Consider the following 22,334-nt stretch of genomic DNA (forward strand, 5'->3'; position numbering starts at 1 on the left):
TAAAAAAGTGGATAGGGGAGATGTCTGGTTCCAGACATCAGTAAAGCAGCCAGAAGTTAGTACCATGTTGAACAATTTAAGCACAGCATTTTGCAACTCAGGTGTGCAGTTTTTCAGCATTTCATTTCTGATGTTATCTAGACCACAAGCCTTTGGTTTTATAGATTTGAGCTTTTCATTTAGTTCCTGTTGGGTTATTGGGTAATCTAATGGAGTTTGGTTTATAATGACTGATTCAAGGATGTTCAATATTTCTTGAATTTCTAATTGGTTATGTTGTAAGTCTTTTTGTGGGATGTTTTTGTATAGATTATCAAAATACGTTTTCCAAATTAATGTATTTCAGTGTATGTTTATACTGTTTCAGAGTTTCACAGTATTCATAGCGTAGTTCTGGGTTGTTTTGCTGCTTATGTTTTTCATTTGACATTTGTCTTAGGTGTTTTCTAATTGTTTTACATTCGTTATCAAACCATTTTTTCAGATTTTTCTTTTCTTTTACTGATGCATTTCTCTGGTTTTCTCAAATTTGCTTTTGATGCTGCTTTTTTGGAATATGCAATTGATGTTTTGAGTAGCCGAATTGACACCTTCTTTATTGTTTTGGTATTGTGACTTATTGAAGAACTGTATAGAGTGAACTCAAATTAAATGATGAAATGTTTCAATTCATCTCTTTGCACTGTTTGGAGCCCATCTGTACGATTGGTTTATGTAGAGTTTATTGGGCTGTTTTTTTAATGAGTATTGCTGGTTAATTTCTTCAGAAACATGATCTGACTGTGATCTGACAATGGTGTCTGTGGTCGGACAGTGAATGCACTAATGGAGGAGGGGTCGATGTCAGTGGTGGCATAATCTGAGCAGTAAGTAAACTGACCTAAAGAGTCCCCTCTGATTCTACCATTAAGCATGTACAGGCGTAAGGCTCGATAGAGATGCACTAACTCCTTCCTGTTTTTGTTCAGTATTTGGTCAGGATTGTTTCTCTTATTTACAATAGGACTACTGTACAAGGAGGGGTGTTCAAATATGTGGTGGTTACCTCCCTCATCAGTGTAGTCAGGCTCAGAACCTGTTCTTGCAGGTTCAAATCAACACAAAGAAGCACTTTACCTTCTGCCTGAAATTGATTGATTTCTGTAAGGAGATTGTCGTCAAACTGATCATCGTAATATGATGAATCTGATGGAGGAGCATAAGCTGCACATATGTATACATCATTGTTACAATAGATTGTACCTTTTTGTTAAGTTTTAGTCCAGTCCTGCTTATGCCAAATGATGATTCCACCTGAGTCCTGGCCCCGTTTAACATTTTTATTTTTGATTGATGGCAGTACACTTTCCTTATAGCCTGAGGGACACTGAGTAGCAATGTCTCCAACATTGTTGTAAAAAATGTGTTAATAGTTGAAGTATGAAAAGGAAAATAAACAGAGGTTGTATTTACAATGTGCTCCGCTGGTTGCCTTTTCTCATAGCAACTGGACACATCTTGCTGCGGTGATGGCACACTGCTATTTCACATAACAGATATGATAGTTGATCAATATTTGACTTGTTTTCAAATTCTTTGTGGGTTTGTGCTATTTGTGGGAAATACAGGGCATTCGGAAAGTATTCAGACCCCCTTCCCCTTTTCCACATTTTGTTACGTTACCTTATTCTAAAATTGATCAAATAATTTTTTGCCTCATCAATCTACACACACTACACCATAATGACAAAGTGAAAACAGGTTTTTATAAATGTTTTCAAATGTGTATATAAAATAAAAAGGACGTTATTTACATTAGTATTCAGACCCTTTGCTAATAGACTCGAAATTGAGCTCAGGCTATAGGGAGGACGTCAAAGACCTGGCAGTGTGGTGCCAGGACAGCAACCTCTCCCTCAATGTGAGCAAGACAAAGGAGCTGATCGTAGACTACAGGAAAGGAGGGCCGAACACACCCCCATTAACATCAGAGGCTGTAGTTGAGTGCACTGTATGTGTCTCTAATGTGGTCATACAATTGAAGGAGGTTTTCAGATTCACATTGGGTGTTTAATAGTTACATGTACATGGTTGCAGGCGTGATTGCAGTGTACAGTGAAAATCTTAGGTTTCGAGCTCCAAGATGCAGGACTAGTGAAATAAAATGAGATTTTAGAAATAGATATAACACTATATACATAACACCTGTAGTAGTGATGAATAAATACACAAAATACATAACACCTGTAGTAGTGACGAATAAATACACTATATAAATCATAACAACTGTAACACTATATACAGTTGAAGTCGGAAGTTTACATACACCTTAGCCAAATACATTTCAACTCAGTTTTTCACAATTCCTGACATATAATCATAGTAAAAATTCCCTGTCTTAGGTCAGTTAGGATCACCACTTTCATTTTAAGAATGAGAAATGTCAGAATAATAGTAGAGGGAATGATTTATGTCCGCTTTTATTTATTTGATAACATTCCCAGTGGGACAGAAGTTTACATACATTCAATTAGTATTTGGTAGCATTGCCTTTAAATAGTTTAACTTGACTCAAACATTTCAGGTTGCCTTTCTCAAGCTTCCCACAATAAGTTGGGTGAATTTTGGCCCATTCCTCTTGACAGAGCTGGTAACTGAGTCAGGTTTGTAGGCCTCCTTGCTCGCACACACTTTTTCAGTTATGCCCACACATTTTCTATAGGATTGAGGTCAGGGCTTTGTGATAGCCACTCCAATACTTTGACTTTGTTGTCCTTAAGCCCTTTTATCACAACTTTGGAAGTATGCTTGGGGTCATTGTCCATTTGGAAGACCCATTTGCGACCAAGCTTTAACTTCCTGACTGATGTCTTGATGTTGCTTCAATATATCCATGTAATTTTCCTCCTCATGATAACATCTATTTTGTAAGGTGCACCACTCCCTCCTGCAGCAAAGCACCCCCACAACATGATGCTGCCACCCCCGTGCTTCACGGTTGGGATGGTGTTCTTCAGCTTGCAAGCCTTCACCTTTTCCTCAACATAACGATGGTCGTTATGGCCGAACAGTTCTATTTTTGTTTCATCAGACCAGTGGACATTTCTACAAAAAGTACGATCTTTGTCCCCATGAGTAGTTGCAAACCGTAGTCTGGCTTTTTTATGGCGGTTTTGGAGCAGTGGCTTCTTCCTTGCTGAGTGGCCTTTCAGGTTATATCGATATAGGACTCGTTTTACTGTGGATATAGATACATTTGTACCAGTTTCCTCCAGCATCTTCACAAGGTCCTTTCCTGTTGTTCTGGGATTCATTTTCACTTTTTGCACCAAAGTACATTCATCTTTAGGAGACAGAACGAAGTCTCCTTACTGAGCGGTATGACGGCTGTGTGATCCTATGGTGTTTATACTTGTGTACTATTGTTTGTACAGATGAATGTGGTACCTTCAGGCGTTTGGAAATTTCTCTTGAGGATGAACCAGACTTGTGGAGGTCTACGATTTTTTTTCTGAGGTCTTGGTCAATTTTGTTGTCTGTATATTTGACCATTTTGTTTATTATACCATCAACACCACAGGCCTTTTGGGGTTGGAGGATTTGTATTTTGTGCTGCAGTAAATTAAATTGAAGATTCTAGTGGCTTCTGGTAGTCTTTAATAGCTGATTCTAAGCTTTTTATGGGTGTGTCTTTCTTTGTTCAGGAGACAAAAAGTTTGTATAAGTGGTTAACCCGTACATCTTCATTTTGACTGTTCCAATTTTCCCAGAAGTGGTTAGATTCTATGGATTCTTCAATTACTTTGAGCTGATTTCTGACGTTGTTCCTTTTTTTTCCCTGTAGTGTATTTCTGTATTGTTTTAGTGATTCACCATAGTGAAGGTATAGGCTCAGGTTTTCTGGGTCTCTATGCTTTTGGTTGGATAGTTTTCTCAATTTCTTTCTTAGGTTTTTGCATTCTTCAATAAATCATTTCTCATAGTTTTAAGTTGTCTTAAACAGTCCCACTCCGCTCAGAAAGAGAGACACAGCTGTTTTTTTTTTACAAAAGGATTGGAGTTGGATAAACTTGGATTTTTCGGCGGGGACATATGCAGGATGCTACCCTCCACAGCATGGCCTTTCGCTCCAGATCAAAACTCATAACCTACAACTCATATTTGACCCAAATTAACCGGAGAGATTATAGCTTCAAAGGTTTCCTTTTTCCAAGCTACACCGACGGTGCTTTAGCTAACAAACAGCAGAGACCAAAGGACACCATCCAACCTGGAACTGAGCTGCCAGGCTTGAAAGGACAGACCAGATACAACTTCCATTAGCACCGAGGTGTGAAGTAAAAGGTGTCGAGGCCTTTGGTCTTTGGGCCCAACAAGTGGCAGGAGTCTTTGACGCGCCCTCCTGTTTAAGACCATTCACTGGCATTTTCTACAAGAAATCTGCCTCCAGAAATATAAGCTTCCCCCAAGTGGGTGTGACACCTACTCCCATTACCTGCTACACTGCTGCTTGGATTCCACCTGGCGATCTGTTCACCGTCTGCCCTGGCCTGTCTCCCCCTGTCTGGTACAGGTACACCCACCACACTTCCCCCTTTCTCCCGAGCTTTCGCTCACCTCTAGCACACACACCTGTTGGGGTGAGTGACTCTGAACTTACAATGGCTAGCCCCAAGTCGTTATATATCAAAAACATTTATTTTGCTATTTGCCTCATGACTCCTGCATGCTTTGTTGACTATGAATTTTCTGTACCCAACCGTGAGACAGACTGTTTGTTCCCACATTCGGGACTCTGACTCTCTATTGGTTACACAGACTTTTGGCCTCCCATCCTATTCTAACCACCTCTCACCGGCTTTGTATTCATGTTACCTGATGAAATTGCTGTACAACATAATCTTTTTGACATCTGATGCACATTCAGATGTCATAAATCATCACCGCAGAGCTATCCCTGTCCTCTGCCGTGCCTTGATTATATTACTGTTGATGATATCTGGAAATGTGCATGTACACCCTGGCCCATCTACTGTTGCTAGCCCCAATTCTGACTTGTGCTCTGATATCTGCTTCACTGATTTCTGCTCTCGTAAAAGCCTGTTTCTTTTGCACGTTAACACTAGAAGCTTATTACCTAAAATGGATCAGTTGAAAGTGTGGGTTCACAGTTCCAATCCAGATTTGGGTCATTACTGACACATGGTTAAGGAAGAGTGTTTTGAATACTGATGTTAACCTTTCTGGTTATTACCTTTTTTGGCAAGACAGATCTTCCAAAGGTGGGGGAGTACCCCCACCACACACCACAAGAGTGGCAATCTTTACCAGGGATCACCTTCAGTGCTCAGTTGTCTCCACCAAGTCTGTCCCCAAACAATGTGATTTGCTGGTTTTAAGCATTAAACTTTTAAATAGCTCTTTGTTGACTGTTGCTGGGTGCAATCGTCCTTCATCAGCACTGGGCTGTACCCTACCTGCCCTAAGCTCTCTCCTGGCCCCTTACACAGAATATGAATTTGTCCTGCTAGGTGACCTAAACTGAGACATGCTTAAACCACCTGACCAAGTCCTAAAGCAATGGGACTCCCTAAGTTTTTCTCAGGTTATTACCAATCCCACAAGGTATGTCTCCAAACACCCAGAAAAGGCTACTCTCCTGAATGTTGTCCTCACAAATAATCCTGACAGGTATCAGTCTGGTGTTTTCTGTAATGACCTTAGTGATCAATGTTTTACAGCCTGTGTTCGTAATGGCTGCTCAGTGAAACAACCTGTTCTGATTTGTCATAGACGCTTGCTAAAAACCTTTTAACTGGCCTCCTATAAAATGGTATAGAATCAGCTTGATCCCCTCTGTCGAAAACGCGTGGACCTTTTTGATGTTTTGGGTGGTATTGTTACCAAACACGCCCCATAAAGAAAATGAGAATTAAAAACAGTTTTAGCCCCTGGTTCGACTGTGATCTTGCAGAGTTTCTCCACCTCAAGAATGGCATTTGGCGAAAGGCTCGGCACACGCATACTCAGTCTGACTGGCTCTTGTTCAGGCAAATTAGAAATACGTGCACTCAGGCTATCCGGAAGGCCAAAGTTAGTTACTTTAAGGAGCAGTTCTCTCTGTGGGTCTAACCGCAAGAAGTTCTGGAAAACGGTTTTAGTTCTGGAGAATAAACCCTCCTCCTCACAGCTGCCCATGTCCATTAATGTTGATGATGTGGTTGTTACTGACAAGAAGCACGTGGCTGAGCTCTTTAATCACCACTTCATTAAGTCAGGATTCAAATTTGAGGAGCCATGTCTCCTTGCCCGTCCAACATTTCCTAATCTCCCACCACTTCTAATGCGACTATCCCCGATGATTCTCCCTCTTTTTCCCCTTCCCCGTTACAGAGTCACTGAGTCCAAGGTGCTAAAACTTGACCCCTAAAAAAACCCTGTTTATCAAAAGTGTTGGAAAAACCTGTCAATAATCAACTGACTGGCTTTCTTAATGTCTATAGTATTCGTTTGGGTACGGAATCTGGTTTCCACTCAGGTTATGGATGTGTCACTGGAATCGTAAAAGTCCTTAATGATGTCACCATTGCCCTTGATTCTAAGCAATATTGTGCTGCTATTTTTATTGACTTGGCCAAAGCTTTTGATATTCCATTATTGTGGGCCGGCTAAGGAGTATTGGTGTCTCTGAGGGGTCTTTAGCCTGGTTTGCTAACTACCTCTCTAAAAGAGTGCAGTGTATAAAGTCAGAAAATCTCCTGTCTCAGCCACTGCCTGTCACCAAAGGAGTACCCCAAGGCTCAATCCTAGGCCCCACGCTCTTCTCAATTTACATCAATGACATAGCTCAGGCAGTAGGAAGCGATCCATTTACATGCAGATGATAGTTTTACCTGCATTGCTTGCTGTTTGAGGTTTTAGGCTGGGTTTCTGTACAGTGTTTGATATATTAGCCGATGTAAGAAGGGCTATATAAATAAATGTGATTTATAGTCAGCTCGCCCCTCCCTGGATTTTGTGTTAAATGCTCTACAACAAAGCATTCTTAGTGTCCAACAAGCTTTCTCCACCGTAAACCTTGTTCTGAACACCTCCAAAACAAAGTTCATGTTGTTTGGTAAGAAGAATGCCCCTCTCCACAGGTCTGATTACTACCTCTGAGGGTTTAGAGCTTGAGGTAGTCACCTCATACAAGTACTTGGGAGTATGGCTAGACAATACACTGTCCTTCTCTCAGCACATATCAAAGCTGCAGGCTAAAGTTAAGTCTAGACTTGGTTTCCTCTATCGCGATCACTCCTCTTTCACCCCAGCTGCCAACTAACCCTGATTCAGATAACCATTTTACCCATGCTAGATTACAGAGACGTAATTTAAATCAAATCAACGTTTATTTGTCACGTGCGCCGAATACAACAGATGTAGACCTTACAGTGAGTGATGTGCTTACTTACAGGCTCTAACCAATAGTGCAAAAAAGGTATTATTTGAACAATAGGCAAATAAAGAAATAAAACAACAGTAAAAAGACAGGCTATATACAGTAACAAGGCTATATACAGTAACGAGGCTATATACAGTAACGAGGCTATATACAGTAGAGAGGCTATATACAGTAGAGGCTATATACAGTAGCGAGGCTATATAGAGTAGCGAGGCTACATACAGACACCGGTTAGTCAGGCTGATTGAGGTATGTACATGTAGATATGATTAAAGTGACTGTGCATATATGATGAACAGAGAGTAGCAGTAGCGTAAAAAGGGGTTGGCGGGTGGTGGTGGGCGGGACACAATGCAGATAGCCCGGTTAGACAATGTGCGGGAGCACTGGTTGGTCGGCCCAATTGAGGTAGTATGTACATGAATGTATAGTTAAAATGACTATGCATATATGATAAACAGAGAGTAGCAGCAGCGTAAAAAGAGGGGGTGGGGGGTCACACAATGCAAACAGTCCAGGTAGCCATTTGATTACCTGATCAGGAGTCTTATGGCTTGGGGGTAAAAATAGTTGAGAAGCCTTTTTGTCCTAGACTTGGCACTCCGGTACCGCTTGCCATGCGGTAGTAGAGAGAACAGTCTATGACTGGGATGGCTGGGGTCTTTGACAATTTTTTAGGGCTTTCCTCTGACACCTCCTGGTGTAAAATTCCTGGATTGCAGGCAGCTTAGCCCCAGTGATGTACTGGGCCGTACACACTACCCTCTGTAGTACCTTGTGGTCAGAGGCCGAGCAATTGCCGTACCAGGCAGTGATGCAACCAGTCAGTCATGCTCTCAATGTTGCAGCAGTAGAACCTTTTGAGGATCTCAAGACCCATGCCAAATCTTTTTAGTTTCCTGAGGGGGAATAGGCTTGTCGTGCCCTCTTCAAGACTGTCTTGGTGTGTTTAAACCATTCTAGTTTCGTGTTGTTGTGGACACCAAGGAACTTGGAGCTCTCAACCTGCTCCACTACAGCCCCGTCGATGAGAATGGGGGCGTGCTCAGGCCTCCTTTTCCTGTAGTCCACAATCATTTCCTTAGTCTTGGTTACGTTGAGGGATATGTTGTTATTCTGGCACCACCCGGCCAGGTCTCTGACCTCCTCCCTATAGGCTGTCTCATCATGGTCGGTGATCAGACCTACCACTGTTGTGTCGTCTGCAAACGTGTTGAGGATCAGCATGGCACATGTGTTGCTACCTACGCTCACCACCTGGGGGAGGCCCGTCAGGAAGTTCAGGATCCAGTTGCAGAGTGAGGTGTTTAGTCCCGGGATCCTTAGCTTAGTGATGAGCTGTGAGGGTACTATGGTGTTGAACTCTGAGATGTAGTCAATGAATAGCATTCTCACATAAGTGTTCCTTTTGTCCAGGTGGATAAAGGGCAGTGTGGAGTGCAATAGAGATTGCATCATCTATGGATCTGTTTGTGCGGAATGCAAATTGGAGTGGGTCTAGGGTTTCTGGGATAATGGTGTTGATGTGAGCCATTACCAACTTTTCAAAGCACTTAATGGCTATGGATGTGAGTGCTACGGGTCTGTTGTCAGTTAGGCAGGTTGCCTTTGTGTTCTTGGGCACAGAGACTATGGTGGTCTGCTTGAAACATTTGGTATTACAGACTCAATCATGGACATGTTGAAAATGTCAGTGAAGACACCTGCCAGTTGGTCAGCACATCCCCGGAGCACACGTCCTGGTAATCCGTCTGGCCCCGCAGCCTTGTGTATGTTCACCTGTTTAAAGGTCTTACTCACGTCGGCTACGGAGAGCGTGATCACACAGTCGTCCGGAACAGCTGATGCTCTCATGCATGCCTCAGTGTTGCTTGCCTCGAAGCGAGCATAGAAGTGATTTAGCTCGTCTGTCAGGCTCGTGTCACTGGGCAGCTCGCGGCTGTGCTTCCCTTTGTAGTGTGTAATAGTTTGCCAGCCCTGCCACATAAGGCGAGCGTCGGAGCGAGCCAGTGTAGTATGATTCAATCTTAGCCCTGTATTGATGCTTTGCCTGTTTGATGGTTCGTCGCAGGGCATAGCAGGATTTCTTGTAAGCTTCCGGGTTAGAGTCCCGCACCTCAAAAGCTGCAGCTCTCCCTTTAGCTCAGTGCAAATGTTGCCTGTTAACTCATGTCTTCTGGTTGGGGTATGTACGTACAGTCACTGTGGGTACGACGTCCTCGATGCACTCATTGATAAAGCCAGTGACTGATGTGGTGTACTCCTTCCTCAATGCCATCGGAAGAATTCCGGAACATGTTCCAGTCTGTGATAGCAAAACGGTCCTGTAGTTTAGCATCTGCTTCATCTGACCACTTTTTTGTAGACTGGTGCTTCCTGCTTTAATTGTTTCTTGTAAGCAGGAATCAGGAGGATAGAGTTGTGGTCGGATTTAGTAAATCTGTGTGTGAAGTACAGGTGATCTCAAAAAAATTTCCCTCTGGTTGCACATTTAACATGTTGATGGAAATGTAGGTATTAAGGTAAGGATTTTTTTTTTTTTTTTTTTTACCTTTATTTAACTAGGCAAGTCAGTTAGGAACAAATTCTTATTTTCAATGACGGCCTAGGAACAGTGGGTTAACTGCCTGTTCAGGGGCAGAACGACAGATTTGTACCTTGTCAGCTCGGGGATTTGAACTTGCAACCTTTCGGTTACTAGTCCAATGCTTTAACCACTAGGCTACCCTGCAGCCCCGAATGGCTTGATGTTCTTTACCATTCGGCCATCAGATTTGCCCCCAATGCTCCTTATTGGACACATCACTGTACTCTATACTCCTCATATCTGTATACCCGTTGCCAGACCCACTGGTTGATGCTTATTTATATCACCCTCTTAAGCCTCACTCCCCCCTATCTGAGATATCTACTGCAGCCCTCATCCTCCACATACAACACCCGTTCTGCCAGTCACATTCTGTTAAAGGTCCCCAAAGCACACACACATCTCTGGGTCGCACCTCTTTTCAGTTCGCTCCAGCTAGTGACTGGAACGAGCTGCAACAAACACTCAAACTGGACGATTTTATCTCAATCTCTTCAGTCAAAGACTCAATCATAGACACTCTTACTGACAGTTGTGGCTGTTTTGCGTGATGTATTGTTGTCTCTACCTTCTTTCCCTTTGTGCTGTTGTCTGGGCCCAATAATGTTTGTACCATGTTTTGTGCTGCTGCCATGTTGTGTTGCTACCATGCTGTGTTGTCATGTTGTGCTGCCTTGCTATGTTGTCTAGGTCTCTCTTTTTATTTTATTTTATTTCACCTTTATTCAACCAGTTAGGCTAGTTGAGAACAAGTACTCATTTACAACTGCGACCTGGCCAAGATAAAGCAAAGCAGTGCGACACAAACAACACAGAGTTACACATAAACAAATGTACAGACTATAACACAATAGAAAAATCTATATATAGTGTGTGCAAGTGTAGTAAGATTTGGGAGGTACAGCAATAAATAGGCCGTAGTGGTGAAATAATTACAATTTAGCAATTAACACGGGAGTGATAGATGTGCAGAAGATGAATGTGCAAGTAGAGATACTGAAATGCGAAGGAGCAAAAAAAAAAAGAGGTAGTTGGATAGGCTATTTACAGATGGTATGTATACAGGTTCAATGATCAGTAAACTGCTCTGACAGCTGATGCTTGAAGTTAGTGAGGGAGATGTAAAAATCACTGAAGCTGGAGTCTCATAATTAGTTTGTGTCAATTGCAGCAGAGAACTGGAAGGAAAGGCGGCCAAACGAGGAGTTGGCTTTGGGGATGACCAGTGAAATATACCTGCTGGAGCGCGTGCTATGGGTGGGTGTTGTTATCGTGACCAGTGAACTGAGATAAGGCGGAGCTTTACCTAGCATGGATTTGTAGATGACCTGGAGCCAGTGAGTTTGGCGACGAATATGAAGCGAGAGCTAGCCAATGAGAGCATACAGGTCACAGTGGTGGGTAGTATATGGGGCTTTGTTGACAAAACAGATGGCTCTGTGATAGACTACATCCAATTTGTTGAGTAGAGTGTTGGAGGGTATTTTGTAAATGGCATCGCCGAAGTCAAGGATCGGTAGGATAGTCAGTTTTACGAGGGTATGTTTGGCAGCATGAGTAAAGGATGCTTTGTTGCGAAATAGGATGTTGATTCTAGATTGAATTTGGGATGGGAGATGCTTATTGTGAGTCTGGAAAGAGAGTTTACAGTCTAACCAGACACCTAGGTATTTGTAGTTGTCCACATATTCTAAGTCAGAACTGTCCAGAGTAGTGATGCTAGACAGGTGTGCGGGTCTTGGCAGCGATCAGTTGAAGAGCATGCATTTAGTTTTACTTGCGTTTAAGAGCAGTCGGAGGCCACGGAAGGAGTGTTGTATGGCATTGAAGCTTGCCTGGCGGGGTGTTAACACAGTGTCCAAAGAAGGGCCAGAAGTATACAGAATGGTGTCGTCTGCGTATAGGTGGATCAGAGAATCAACAGCAGCAAGAGTGACATCATTGATGTATACAGAAAAGAGAGTCGGCCCGAGAATTGAACCCTGTGGCACCTCCATAGAGACTTACAGAGGTCCGGACAACAGGCCCTCCGATTTGACACACTGAACTCTATCTGAGAAGTAATTTCTGTTTGAGAAAGTTAGCCTTTGCTTTCCGGTTCCTAACTTCCCTGAAAAGTTGCATATCGCGGGGGCTATTTGATGCTAATGCAGTAGGCCAGAGAATGTTTTTATGCTGGTCAAGGGCAGTCAAGTCTGGAGTGAACCAAGGACTATATCTGTTCTTAGTTAGACATTTTTTGAATGGGGCATGCTTATTTAAGATGGTGAGGAAAGCACTTTAAAAGAATAACCAGGCATCCTCTACTGATGGAATTAGGTCAATATCCTTCCAGGATACCCGGGCCAGGTCGATTAGAAAGCCCTGCTTGCTGAAGTGTTTTAGGGAGCGTTTGACAGTGATGAGGGGTGGTCGTTTTACCACAGACCCATTTCGACCCATTCCGATTTCAAGTTTTCATAACAATCGGAAATCAGTATTTTTGGACACAGATTTGGCAGATTTAAAAAAAGTATTATTATTTATTTTTACTCCTTTCTTTAATCCTTATTTAACTAGGCAAGTAAGTTAAGAACACATTCTCATTTTCAATGTCGGCCTAAGAACGGTGGGTTAACTGCCTCGTTCAGGGGCAGAACGACAGATTTTCACCTTGTCAGCTCGGGGGAATCAATCTTGCAACCTTACAGTTAACTAGCTAGCATTAAACTTATCTTATAAAAAACAATCAATCAATCAATCATAATCACTAGTTAACTACACATGGTTGATGATATTACTAATTTATCTAGCATGTCCTGCGTTGCATATAATCGATGCGGTGCGTATCGTTGCTCCAATGTGTACCTAACCATGAACATCAATGCCTTTCTTAAAATCAATATACAGAAGTATATATTTTTAAACCTGCATATTTAGCTAAAATAAATCCAGGTTAGCAGGCAATATTAACCAGGTGAAATTGTGTCACTTCTCTTGCGTTCATTGCACGCAGAGTCAGTGTATATTTAACAGTTTGGGCCGCTTAATTTGCCAGAATTGTACGTAATTATGACATAACATTGAAGGTTGTGCAATGTAACAGGAATATTTAGACTAATGGATGCCACCCCTTAGATAAAATACGTAACGGTTCCGTATTTCACTGAAAGAATAAACATCTTGTTTTCGAGATGATCGTTTCCGGATTCTACCATATTAATGACCTAAGGCTCGTATTGCTGTGTGTTATTATGTTATAACTAAGTCTATGTTTATGACTTCAAGCCTATCAACTCCCGAGATTAGGCTTGTTTAACCGATGTGAAATGGCTAGCTAGTTAGCGGGGTACGCGCTAATAGCGTTTCAAACGTCACTCGCTCTGAGACTTGGAGTGGTTGTTCCCCTTGCTCTGCATGGGTAACGCTGCTTCGAGGGTGGCTGTTGTCGTTGTGTTCCTGGTTCGAGCCCAGGTAGGAGTGAGGAGAGGGACGGAAGCTATACTGTTACACTGGCAATACTAAAGTGCCTATAAGAACATCCAACAGTCAAAGGTATATGAAATACAAATGTATTTTACTGCTAAGTTTACACCTTCACTATTGCAGGAAAACATTTTGTCCAGGAAGTTTTGTCGTAGGGATTCTATTTGTCCTTGGCCAATAGTTTTTTGGTTTCTACACCTTCCATCTATATCATTTCTTAACTGTTTGGCTTCGATGCCTCATGGTTGATTTTTGCTCCGTTCAAGTAGATTGGGATTTTGCTCCCCTTCTCTCTCTCTCTCTCTCTCTCTCTCTCTGTCTGTCTGTCTAGCTGTCTCTCTCTGTCTGTCTGGCTGTCTCTCTCTCTCTCTCTCTGTCTGGCTGTCTCTGTCTGTCTCTGTCTCTCTCGGTCTGTCTGCCTCTTTCTCTCGGTCTCTGTCTCTCTCTCTCGGTCTCTCTGTCTCTCTCTCTCGGTCTCTGTCTCTGTCTCTCTCTCGGTCTCGGTCTCTCCCGGTCGGTCGGTCTCTCTCCCCTTCCCCCTTTCTCCTTTCTATGTCCCCTCCCCCCATCTCTCGATCTCGCCCCTTCCCCCTTCCCCTCTCTCGATCTCTCGCCCCTTCCCCTCTCTCACTCTCTCCCCTTCCCCCTCTCTTCCCTTCCCCTCTCTCTCTCCCCTTTCCCCCTTCTCGCTCTCTCACCCCTTCCCCTCTCTTTCTATCGTTCCCTCCCCGCTCTCTCCCCTTCCCCCTTCTCTCTCTCTCCTCTTCCCCATCTCTCTCTCTCCCCTTCCCCATGTCTCTCTCTCCCCTTCCCCTCTTCAAACCCTGTTCCTTAACCTCTAACCTGGTTTCAGTAGAATGTTATGACTTGTCATCTGATGTGGTAATGGAGTGCTGATGGCCCAGTCCCAGTCTGATGTTTAGGTTTAGAAGGTTGTTTATTAGTCTTAACCGCTCCTCTGCTCCCCTGTAGGAAAGGTTAAGTGTTAAAGCTGCTGCTGAGGGGGAAGCTGGCCATGTCACGGGTTCCTACCCCTCCTCCACCAGGGGACATGTCTACTGGACCTGTGGCAGAGAGCTGGTGTTACACACAGGTAGGTGTGTGTCTGTCCACTGCCTCTCGTTTATTAACATCTAGTGCCCAAAGAAAGTATTCACACCCATTAGAATTATAAAGTGGAATTATGTTTTTAGACATTTTTACAAGTTAATTAAAAATGAAAAGCTGAGTCAATAAGTATTCAACCCCTTTGTTATGGCAAGCCTAAATATGTTCAGGAGTAAAAATGTGCTTAACAAATTACATAATAAGTTGCATGGACTCATTCCATGTTCAATAATAGTGTTTACCTTGATTTTTTTTAAATTACTACCTCATCTCTGTACCCCACACATTCAATTTATATGTAAGGTCTGAGGGCAGAATGGGGTGCAACTCAATATCAGGAAGGTGTATATGGAAGAGGTTTAGTGCGATTTTCTTTATTTATTTTTTGTTGTTAAATAAAATAATGAATTATTGATATTTCTTATACAGTGCATTCAGAAAGTATTCAGAGCCCTTCCCTTTTTCCACATTTTGTTACTTTACAACCTTATTCTAAAATGGATTAAGTTTGTTTTTTCTTCATCAATCGTCACTCAATACCCCATAATGACATCACAATACCCCATAATGACATCAGAATACCCCATAATGACAAAGTGAAAACAGGTTTTTAGACATTTTTACAGATTTATAAAAAATAAAAACTGATATCACATTTACATAAGTATTCAGACCTTTTACTCAGTACTTTGTTGAAAAAGTCTGAATACTTTCCAAATGCACTATATCTCTCAGATATAGGACAGACATTAAAATAAACTTCCTTTATTTATTGAACTTTTTCCATGTATGAATTAGTTAATCAATGCGCTTCTATGGGCTAATAGCAGTAATGCTAGACTCTTAATAGGGATAGGCGTCCCGCTACCGGTGAAATTGGAGGGTGCGCAATTCAAATAAATATTCGTAAAATTAAACATTCATGAACATACTTATATAATTCTTATATAATTTAAAAGCTTAACTTCTTGTTAATCCAACTGTGTTGTCAGATTTACGGCGAAAGCATACCATGTGATTGTCTGAGGACGGCGCCCCACAAAATATTTTTCAACCACCACAGGCTTCACAAAATCACAAATAGCGATTAAATAAATCACTTACCTTTTGAAGATATTCCTCTGTTTGCAATCCCAAGGGTCCCAGCTACACAATGAATGGTTGTTTTGTTAGATGAAGTCCTTTTTTTTCCCCCAAAAAGTATTTTTAGTTGGTGCTATTGATTTCATGTTGATTGTTCAACATGCAAACAAAGTAATCCAAAAAGCTACGGTAAACTTTGTCCAAACAAGTCAAACAACATTTCGAATTTATCCTCAGGTACTCTAAAATGTAAATAAACTATAATATTTAACACGGAAAGTAGTATGTTCAATAGGAAAGAAAAATAATGAAGAGCGCACCCTCATTCACGCACCCTGAAAGACTACTTTTCTTATGGAGTTACCTTCAGAAAAACTCAAATTACTTGTTCATATTTCAAGAAACAAGCCTGAAACCTTGTATAAAGACTGACATTTAGTGGAAGCCATAGGTACTGCAATCTGGGAGATGGAAATACACTGCTCAAAAAAATAAAGGGAACACTAAAATAACAAATCTTAGATCTGAATGAATGAAATATTCTTATTAAATACTTTTTCTTTACATAGTTGAATGTGCTGACAACAAAATCACACACAAATTATCAATGGAAATCAAATTTATCAACCCATGGAGGTCTGGATTTGGAGTCACACTCAAAATTAAAGTGGAAAACCACACTACAGGCTGATCCAACTTTGATGTAATGTCCTTGAAACAAGTCAAAATGAGGCTCAGTAGAGTATGTGGCCTCCCCGTGCCTGTATGACCTCCCTACAACGCCTGGGCATGCTCCTGATGAGGTGGTGATGGTCTCCTGAGGGATCTCCTCCCAGACCTGGACTAAAGCATCTGCCAACTCCTGGACAGTCTGTGGTGCAACGTGGCGTTGGTGGATGGAGCGAGACATGATGTCCCAGATGTGCTCAATTGGATTCAGGTCTGGGGAACGGGCGGGCCAGTCCATAGCATCAATGCCTTCCTCTTGCAGGAACTGCTGACACACTCCAGCCACATGAGGTTTAGCAGTGTCTTGCATTCGGAGGAACCCAGGGCCAACATATGGTCTCACAAGGGGTCTGAGGATCTCATCTCGGTACCTAATGGCAGTCAGAGTACCTCTGGCAAGCACATGGAGGGCTGTGCGGCCCCCCCAAAGAAATGCCACCCCACACCATGACTGACCCATCGCCAAACCGGTCATGCTGGAGGATGTTGCAGGCAGCAGAACTTTCTCCACGGCGTCTCCAGACTGTCACGTCTGTCACATGTGCTCAGTGTGAACCTGCTTTCATCTGTGAAGAGCACAGGGCGCCAGTGGCGAATTTGCCAATATTGGTGTTCTCTGGCAAATGCCAAACGTCCTCCTACCACCCTCATGGAGTCTGTTTCTGACCGTTTGAGCAGACACATGGACATTTGTGGCCTGCTGGAGGTCATTTTGCAGGGCTCTGGCAGTGCTCCTCCTGCTGTTCCTTGCACAAAGGCGGAGGTAGCGGTCCTGCTGCTGGGTTGTTGACCTCCTACGGCCTCCTCCACATCTCCTGATGTATTGGCCTGTCTCCTGGTAGCGCCTCCATTCTCTGGACACTACGCTGACAAACACAGCAAACCTTCTTGCCACAGCTCGCAATGATGTGGCATCCTGGATGAGCTGCACTACCTGAGCCACTTGTGTGGGTTGTAGACTCCGTCTCATGCTACCACTAGAGTGAAAGCACCGCCAGCATTCAAAAGTGACCAAAACATCAGCCAGGAAGCATTGGAACTGAGAAGTGGTCTGTGGTTATCACCTGCAGAACCACTCCTATATTGGGGGGGTCTTGCTAATTGCCTATAATTTCCACCTGTTGTCTATTCCATTTGCACAACAGCATGTGAAATTTATTGTCAATCAGTGTTGCTTCCTAAGTGGACAGTTTGATTTCACAGAAGTGTGATTGACTTGGAGTTACATTGTGTTGTTTAAGTGTTCCCTTTATTTTTTTGAGCAGTGTATATATGAGCAATAGCTTTGCATTGAAAGGACTGGGAGCTCCAATTTATTTTTTTGTTGTTTAGGTTGGATTTTCTTCTGATTTTTGCCTGCCATATCAATTATGTTATACTCACATACATTATTTTTAACAGTTTTAGAAACTTCAACGTTTTTTCTATCAATGCTACCAATTATTTGCATATCCTAGCTTCCGGGCCTGAGTAACAGGCAGTTTACCTTGGGCACGTCAGACATGCGGAAATTCAAGAAACTAGACCCTATCCCAGAGAGGTTTTTAAGGATTAAAACAGTTACAGAGTTGAATGGCTGTGATAGGAGAAAGCTGAGGGTGGATCAACAACATTGTAGTTACTCCACAATACTAACCCAATTGACAGTGTAAAAGAGGAAACCTGTACAGAATGCAAATATTCCAAAACATGCATCCTGTTTGCACTAAAGTAATACTGCAAAAAATGTTGCAAAGCAAATTATGTTTTTGTCCTGAATACCAAGTTTTATGTATGGGGAAAATCCACATGACTACCACGCTCCATATTTTCAAGCATAGTGTCAGCGCCGTGTGTATAGGTGGCAGGGAAGTCAGGTGCAGGAGAGTCAAAATGAAGTGTAAATGGAGTCTTTTAATAAATGACAACAGAACATGCTCCATAACACTAAAACGTACAGACATGAAAAAACATGGGTACGAGGACCCGTCGCGCACCAACACAACAAAATAACAACACTGACAATAAAACAATCTCTGACAAAGACATGAGGGGAAACAGAGAGTTAAATACACAGCAGGTAATGCATAGGATTGAAAACAGGTGTGTGGGAAGACAAAACAAAACCAATGAAAAATGGATCAATGATGGCTAGAAGACCGGTGACGTCGAACGCCGAGCACCGCCCGAACAAGGAGAGGCAACGACTTCGGCAGAAGTCGTGACACATAGTTGTGGCTGCATTCTGTTATGGGTATGCTTGTAATCGTTAAGTACTGGGGAGTTTTTGAGGATAAAATTAAATGGAATGGAGCTAAGCACAGACAAAATCCTGGAGGAAAACCTGGTTCAGTTTGCTTTCCACCAGACACTGGGACATGAATTCACCTTTCAGCAGGATAATAACCTAAAACACAAGGCCCAATCTATGCTGCAGTTGTATACCAAGAAGACAGTGAATGTTCCTGAGTGGCATAGTTACAGTTTTTAATTAAATTGGCTTGAAAATCTATGGCAAGACATGCAAATGGCTGCCTAGCAATGATCAACAATCAACTTGACAGAGCTTGAATAATTTAAAAAAGAATAAGGTGCAAATGTTGTACAATCCAAGTATGAAAAGCTCTTAGAGACTTGCCCTGAAAGACTCACAGCTGTAATCACTGCCAAAGGTGATTGATTCTAACATGTATGACTCAGGGGTGTAAATACTTATGTAAAGGAATTACATTTAATTTAAAATGAATTAGCAAAAATGTCTAAAAACATGTTTTCACTTTGTCATTATTATTATTTTATTTTATTTAACCTTTATTTAACTAGGCAAGTCAGTTAAGAACAAATAGTTATTTACAATGACGGCCTACCAAAAGGCAAAAGCCTCCTGCGGGGACGGGGGCTGGGATTAAAAATAAATCAAATAAAAATATAGGACAAAACACACATCACGGCAAGAGACAACACCACATAAAAAGAGACCTATAAGACAACAACATAGCAAGGCAGCAACACATGACGACACAACATGGTAGCAACACAACATGACAACACGGCAGCAGCACAACATGGTAGGAGGACAAAAAATGGTACAAACATTTTTGGGCCCAGACAACAGCACAAAGGGCAGGAAGGTAGCGACAACAATACATCTTGCGAAACAGCCACAACTGTCAGTAAGAGTGTCCATGACTGAGTCTTTGAATGACGAGATTGAGATAAATGGGGTATTGTGTGTAGAATTGTAGGGAAAAAATATGTTAAATCCGTTTTGAGGCTGTAACACAGGTGTGAATACTTTCTGAAGTCGCTGTATGCTCTCAGACATGGCAGAAATCTGTTAGATTAGTTCACTAGCTCCGATCACCAAACATTTTTGGTTTGTCCTCATATTGTTTTGATTTTAGTATTTGGTATTTTATTAGGATCCTCATAAGCTGTAGCAAAAGCAGCAGCTACTCTTCCTGGGGTCCACACAGAACATGAAACATAATACAGAACATTAATAGACAAGAAAATCTCAAGGACAGAACTACAATTATTATTATGATTTTTTAAAGGCACACACAGCCTGCATATCAATACATAGACACAAACTGTCCAATAGGGGAGAGGCGTTGTGCCGTGAGGTGTTGCTTTATCTGTTTTTTGAAAACAGGTTTGCTGTTTATTTGAGCAATATGAGATGGAACTGAGTTCCATGCAATAAGGGCTCTATATAATACTGTCCGTTTCCTTGAATTTGTTCTGGATTTGGGGACTGTGAAAAGACCCCTGGTGGCATGTCTGGGGGGATAAGTGTGTGTAAATTAAATTATTGCATCTGAGCTCCTAGAGTGTGCGGCTCTCTTTTATTTTCAAGGGGTAAGTGTGTGTGTCAGAGCTGTGTGTAAGTTGACTATGCAAACAATTTGGGATTTTCAACACATGATTGTTTCTTATAAAAACAAGAAGTGACGCAGTCAGTCTGTCCTCAACTCTTAGCCAAGAGAGACTGGCAGCATAGTGTTAATATCAGCCCTCTGATTACAACGAAGAGCAAGACGTGCCTCTCTGTTCTGGGCCATCTGCAGTTTAACTAGGTCTTTCCTTGCAGAACTGGACCACACAACTGGACAATAATCAAGATAAAACTAGAGCCTGCAGGACTTGCTTTTTGGACTTGCTTTTTTTTAGCTAGCTAGCTAACAGTACACTTTAACTTGAAATGAAAATCCTTTGTCAAATTGTGTGTTTTTGTAAGACATGTAGCTAGATAGCTAGCTAGCTAAACAATGGACCATAATCACAATTTATGACATTACTACCCTGCATGAATCTGCAGGTAGCTAACCAACCAGGTTCTATGACTATAACTAGTCAAGCATGTGTCTGAGATACGAAGAATAAGATCATACACATAACGTTGAAGTACACTTGAAATTAAACCACTTTCTGTCAAAACTAGAAATTGTAATATCTGAAAATCTTACCAGTATACATCTTGGTTGGACGGGTCTCCTGTCTGATGCCATGCATGGTTGCCTTAGTTAGACGATGTAATCCAGACTGGTGTTTTCTCCATCTCCTTAGTTATCATACTCGAATTCCACTGATTTCAAAACTCGGTCCTCCAGAAAGTGGAGAGCAAACACATAATGTTAGCTAGTGAGCCAGCCTGCTAACATTAGCTAGCTAACAGTACTTTAACTTGACATTAGGTTTATGCAGTATCACTAAACAATATTTTTTTTTAAAGCAGCGTTAGAAATGATTACCTAAACATACTGACCAGGTCCAATAGACAGATGTGTGCTATATGGTAGACCAATCCAAACTCATCTCTCGGCATGTCCAGCCCCTAAGCCAATCATGGCTAGCGGGAAGGTTGCTAACTTTTTCTGTGGCTAAACCAAGTAGGCACGTAATTTAACAATTTTATTCGTATTTATAGATGGCATTCAAGTTTGATGTTAAGGCACATGAAAGTTCACATGTTCCAGGCATTTCTGCCCAAAAAACGCATTTTGATTTTAAAAAACAGGCACTAAGCTATTACTTAAAAATCACACAATGTGATTTTCTGGATTTTTGTTTTAGATTCCGTCTCTCAATTGAAGTGTACCTATGATAAAAATTACAGACCTCTACATCCTTTGTAAGTAGGAAAAGCTGCAAAATCGGCAGTGTATCAAGTACTTGTTCTCCCCACTGTATATATACAGTATATACATATATATAGTAGGTAATATGAATGTTATGTGGTGTTAGCAAGTTATTGATTTCATGAACCTTATTTCTAAGGCTACATATATTAATATGGACTATTTTAAGCCCTTTCCTGGGTAGCTTATCAGAGTTAGACTTAACACTGAAAAGAACAAACAAAGCAAGAGAAAAAAAATATACATTCAGCAGTCCATTAATCAGTTAGTGTCTGTAAGTGTGTGTGCTGCGGAGTTGAAGCTATGAACCCATAGACTTGGCTCTCTCATCCCTTCCTGGATTCTGGGCGGGAGGGTGGACAATGAGCCTGTGATTACGGATGTAAGCAATGTCCCCACGCACTCTGGCAGCTTTTATGGCTGGGATAAGTTCTTTCCTCTTCGGTTTCAGGCTAGTCCTTTTTCAGGAAGATATATGTTCCTCTCAAGTTCTTGGCTCTTTAAAGAACAGCTACCTTGTCCTTCAACCTCAGGAACTTGACCACTATCGGCCTGGGCCTGTCACCTGGATAGTGGTGGGTTTTACAGTCCTGTGTTCGCGTTCCACCTCAATCTTCCTGTGGTCCATTTCCCCTCACTTTATCCTCAACCATGTTGTTCCGCCTTGAACTCGCTCAATGACTTACAGATTGCTGTCATCTTGCTGTTCTCCTGTTTCCACTCATTGAGCTGATCCTGGGAGAACTGCAAACTGTTCTTCAGGTCTTGGACCTCTCTGGTCAGGTCATCCATTATTTTATTAGTTGAATCCACCAGTATT

General features: G+C 41.9%; 1 protein-coding gene across 2 annotated transcripts in view; it reads left to right on the forward strand.

The window, feature by feature from the left end:
* The window catches only part of spopla (speckle type BTB/POZ protein like a), a 110,473-nt gene that overhangs the window by 7,933 nt on the left and 80,206 nt on the right, over positions 1-22,334 (forward strand). The window contains exon 2 of one of the 2 annotated variants that reach the window (XM_036959444.2): positions 14,448-14,572. Coding sequence is in view for 1 of the 2 variants with exons in the window: in XM_036959443.2 (XP_036815338.1) it covers positions 14,491-14,568 (78 nt within the window). In the remaining variant the exon portion in view is untranslated. The remainder of the gene's footprint in view (positions 1-14,447; positions 14,573-22,334) is intronic. The other variant, XM_036959443.2, reaches the window with a different exon arrangement.

This window comes from Oncorhynchus mykiss, chromosome 22 (assembly GCF_057628025.1).
Source record: "Oncorhynchus mykiss isolate SJ-2025 chromosome 22, ASM5762802v1, whole genome shotgun sequence".
In the NCBI taxonomy this organism is placed as follows: Eukaryota; Metazoa; Chordata; class Actinopteri; order Salmoniformes; family Salmonidae; genus Oncorhynchus; species Oncorhynchus mykiss.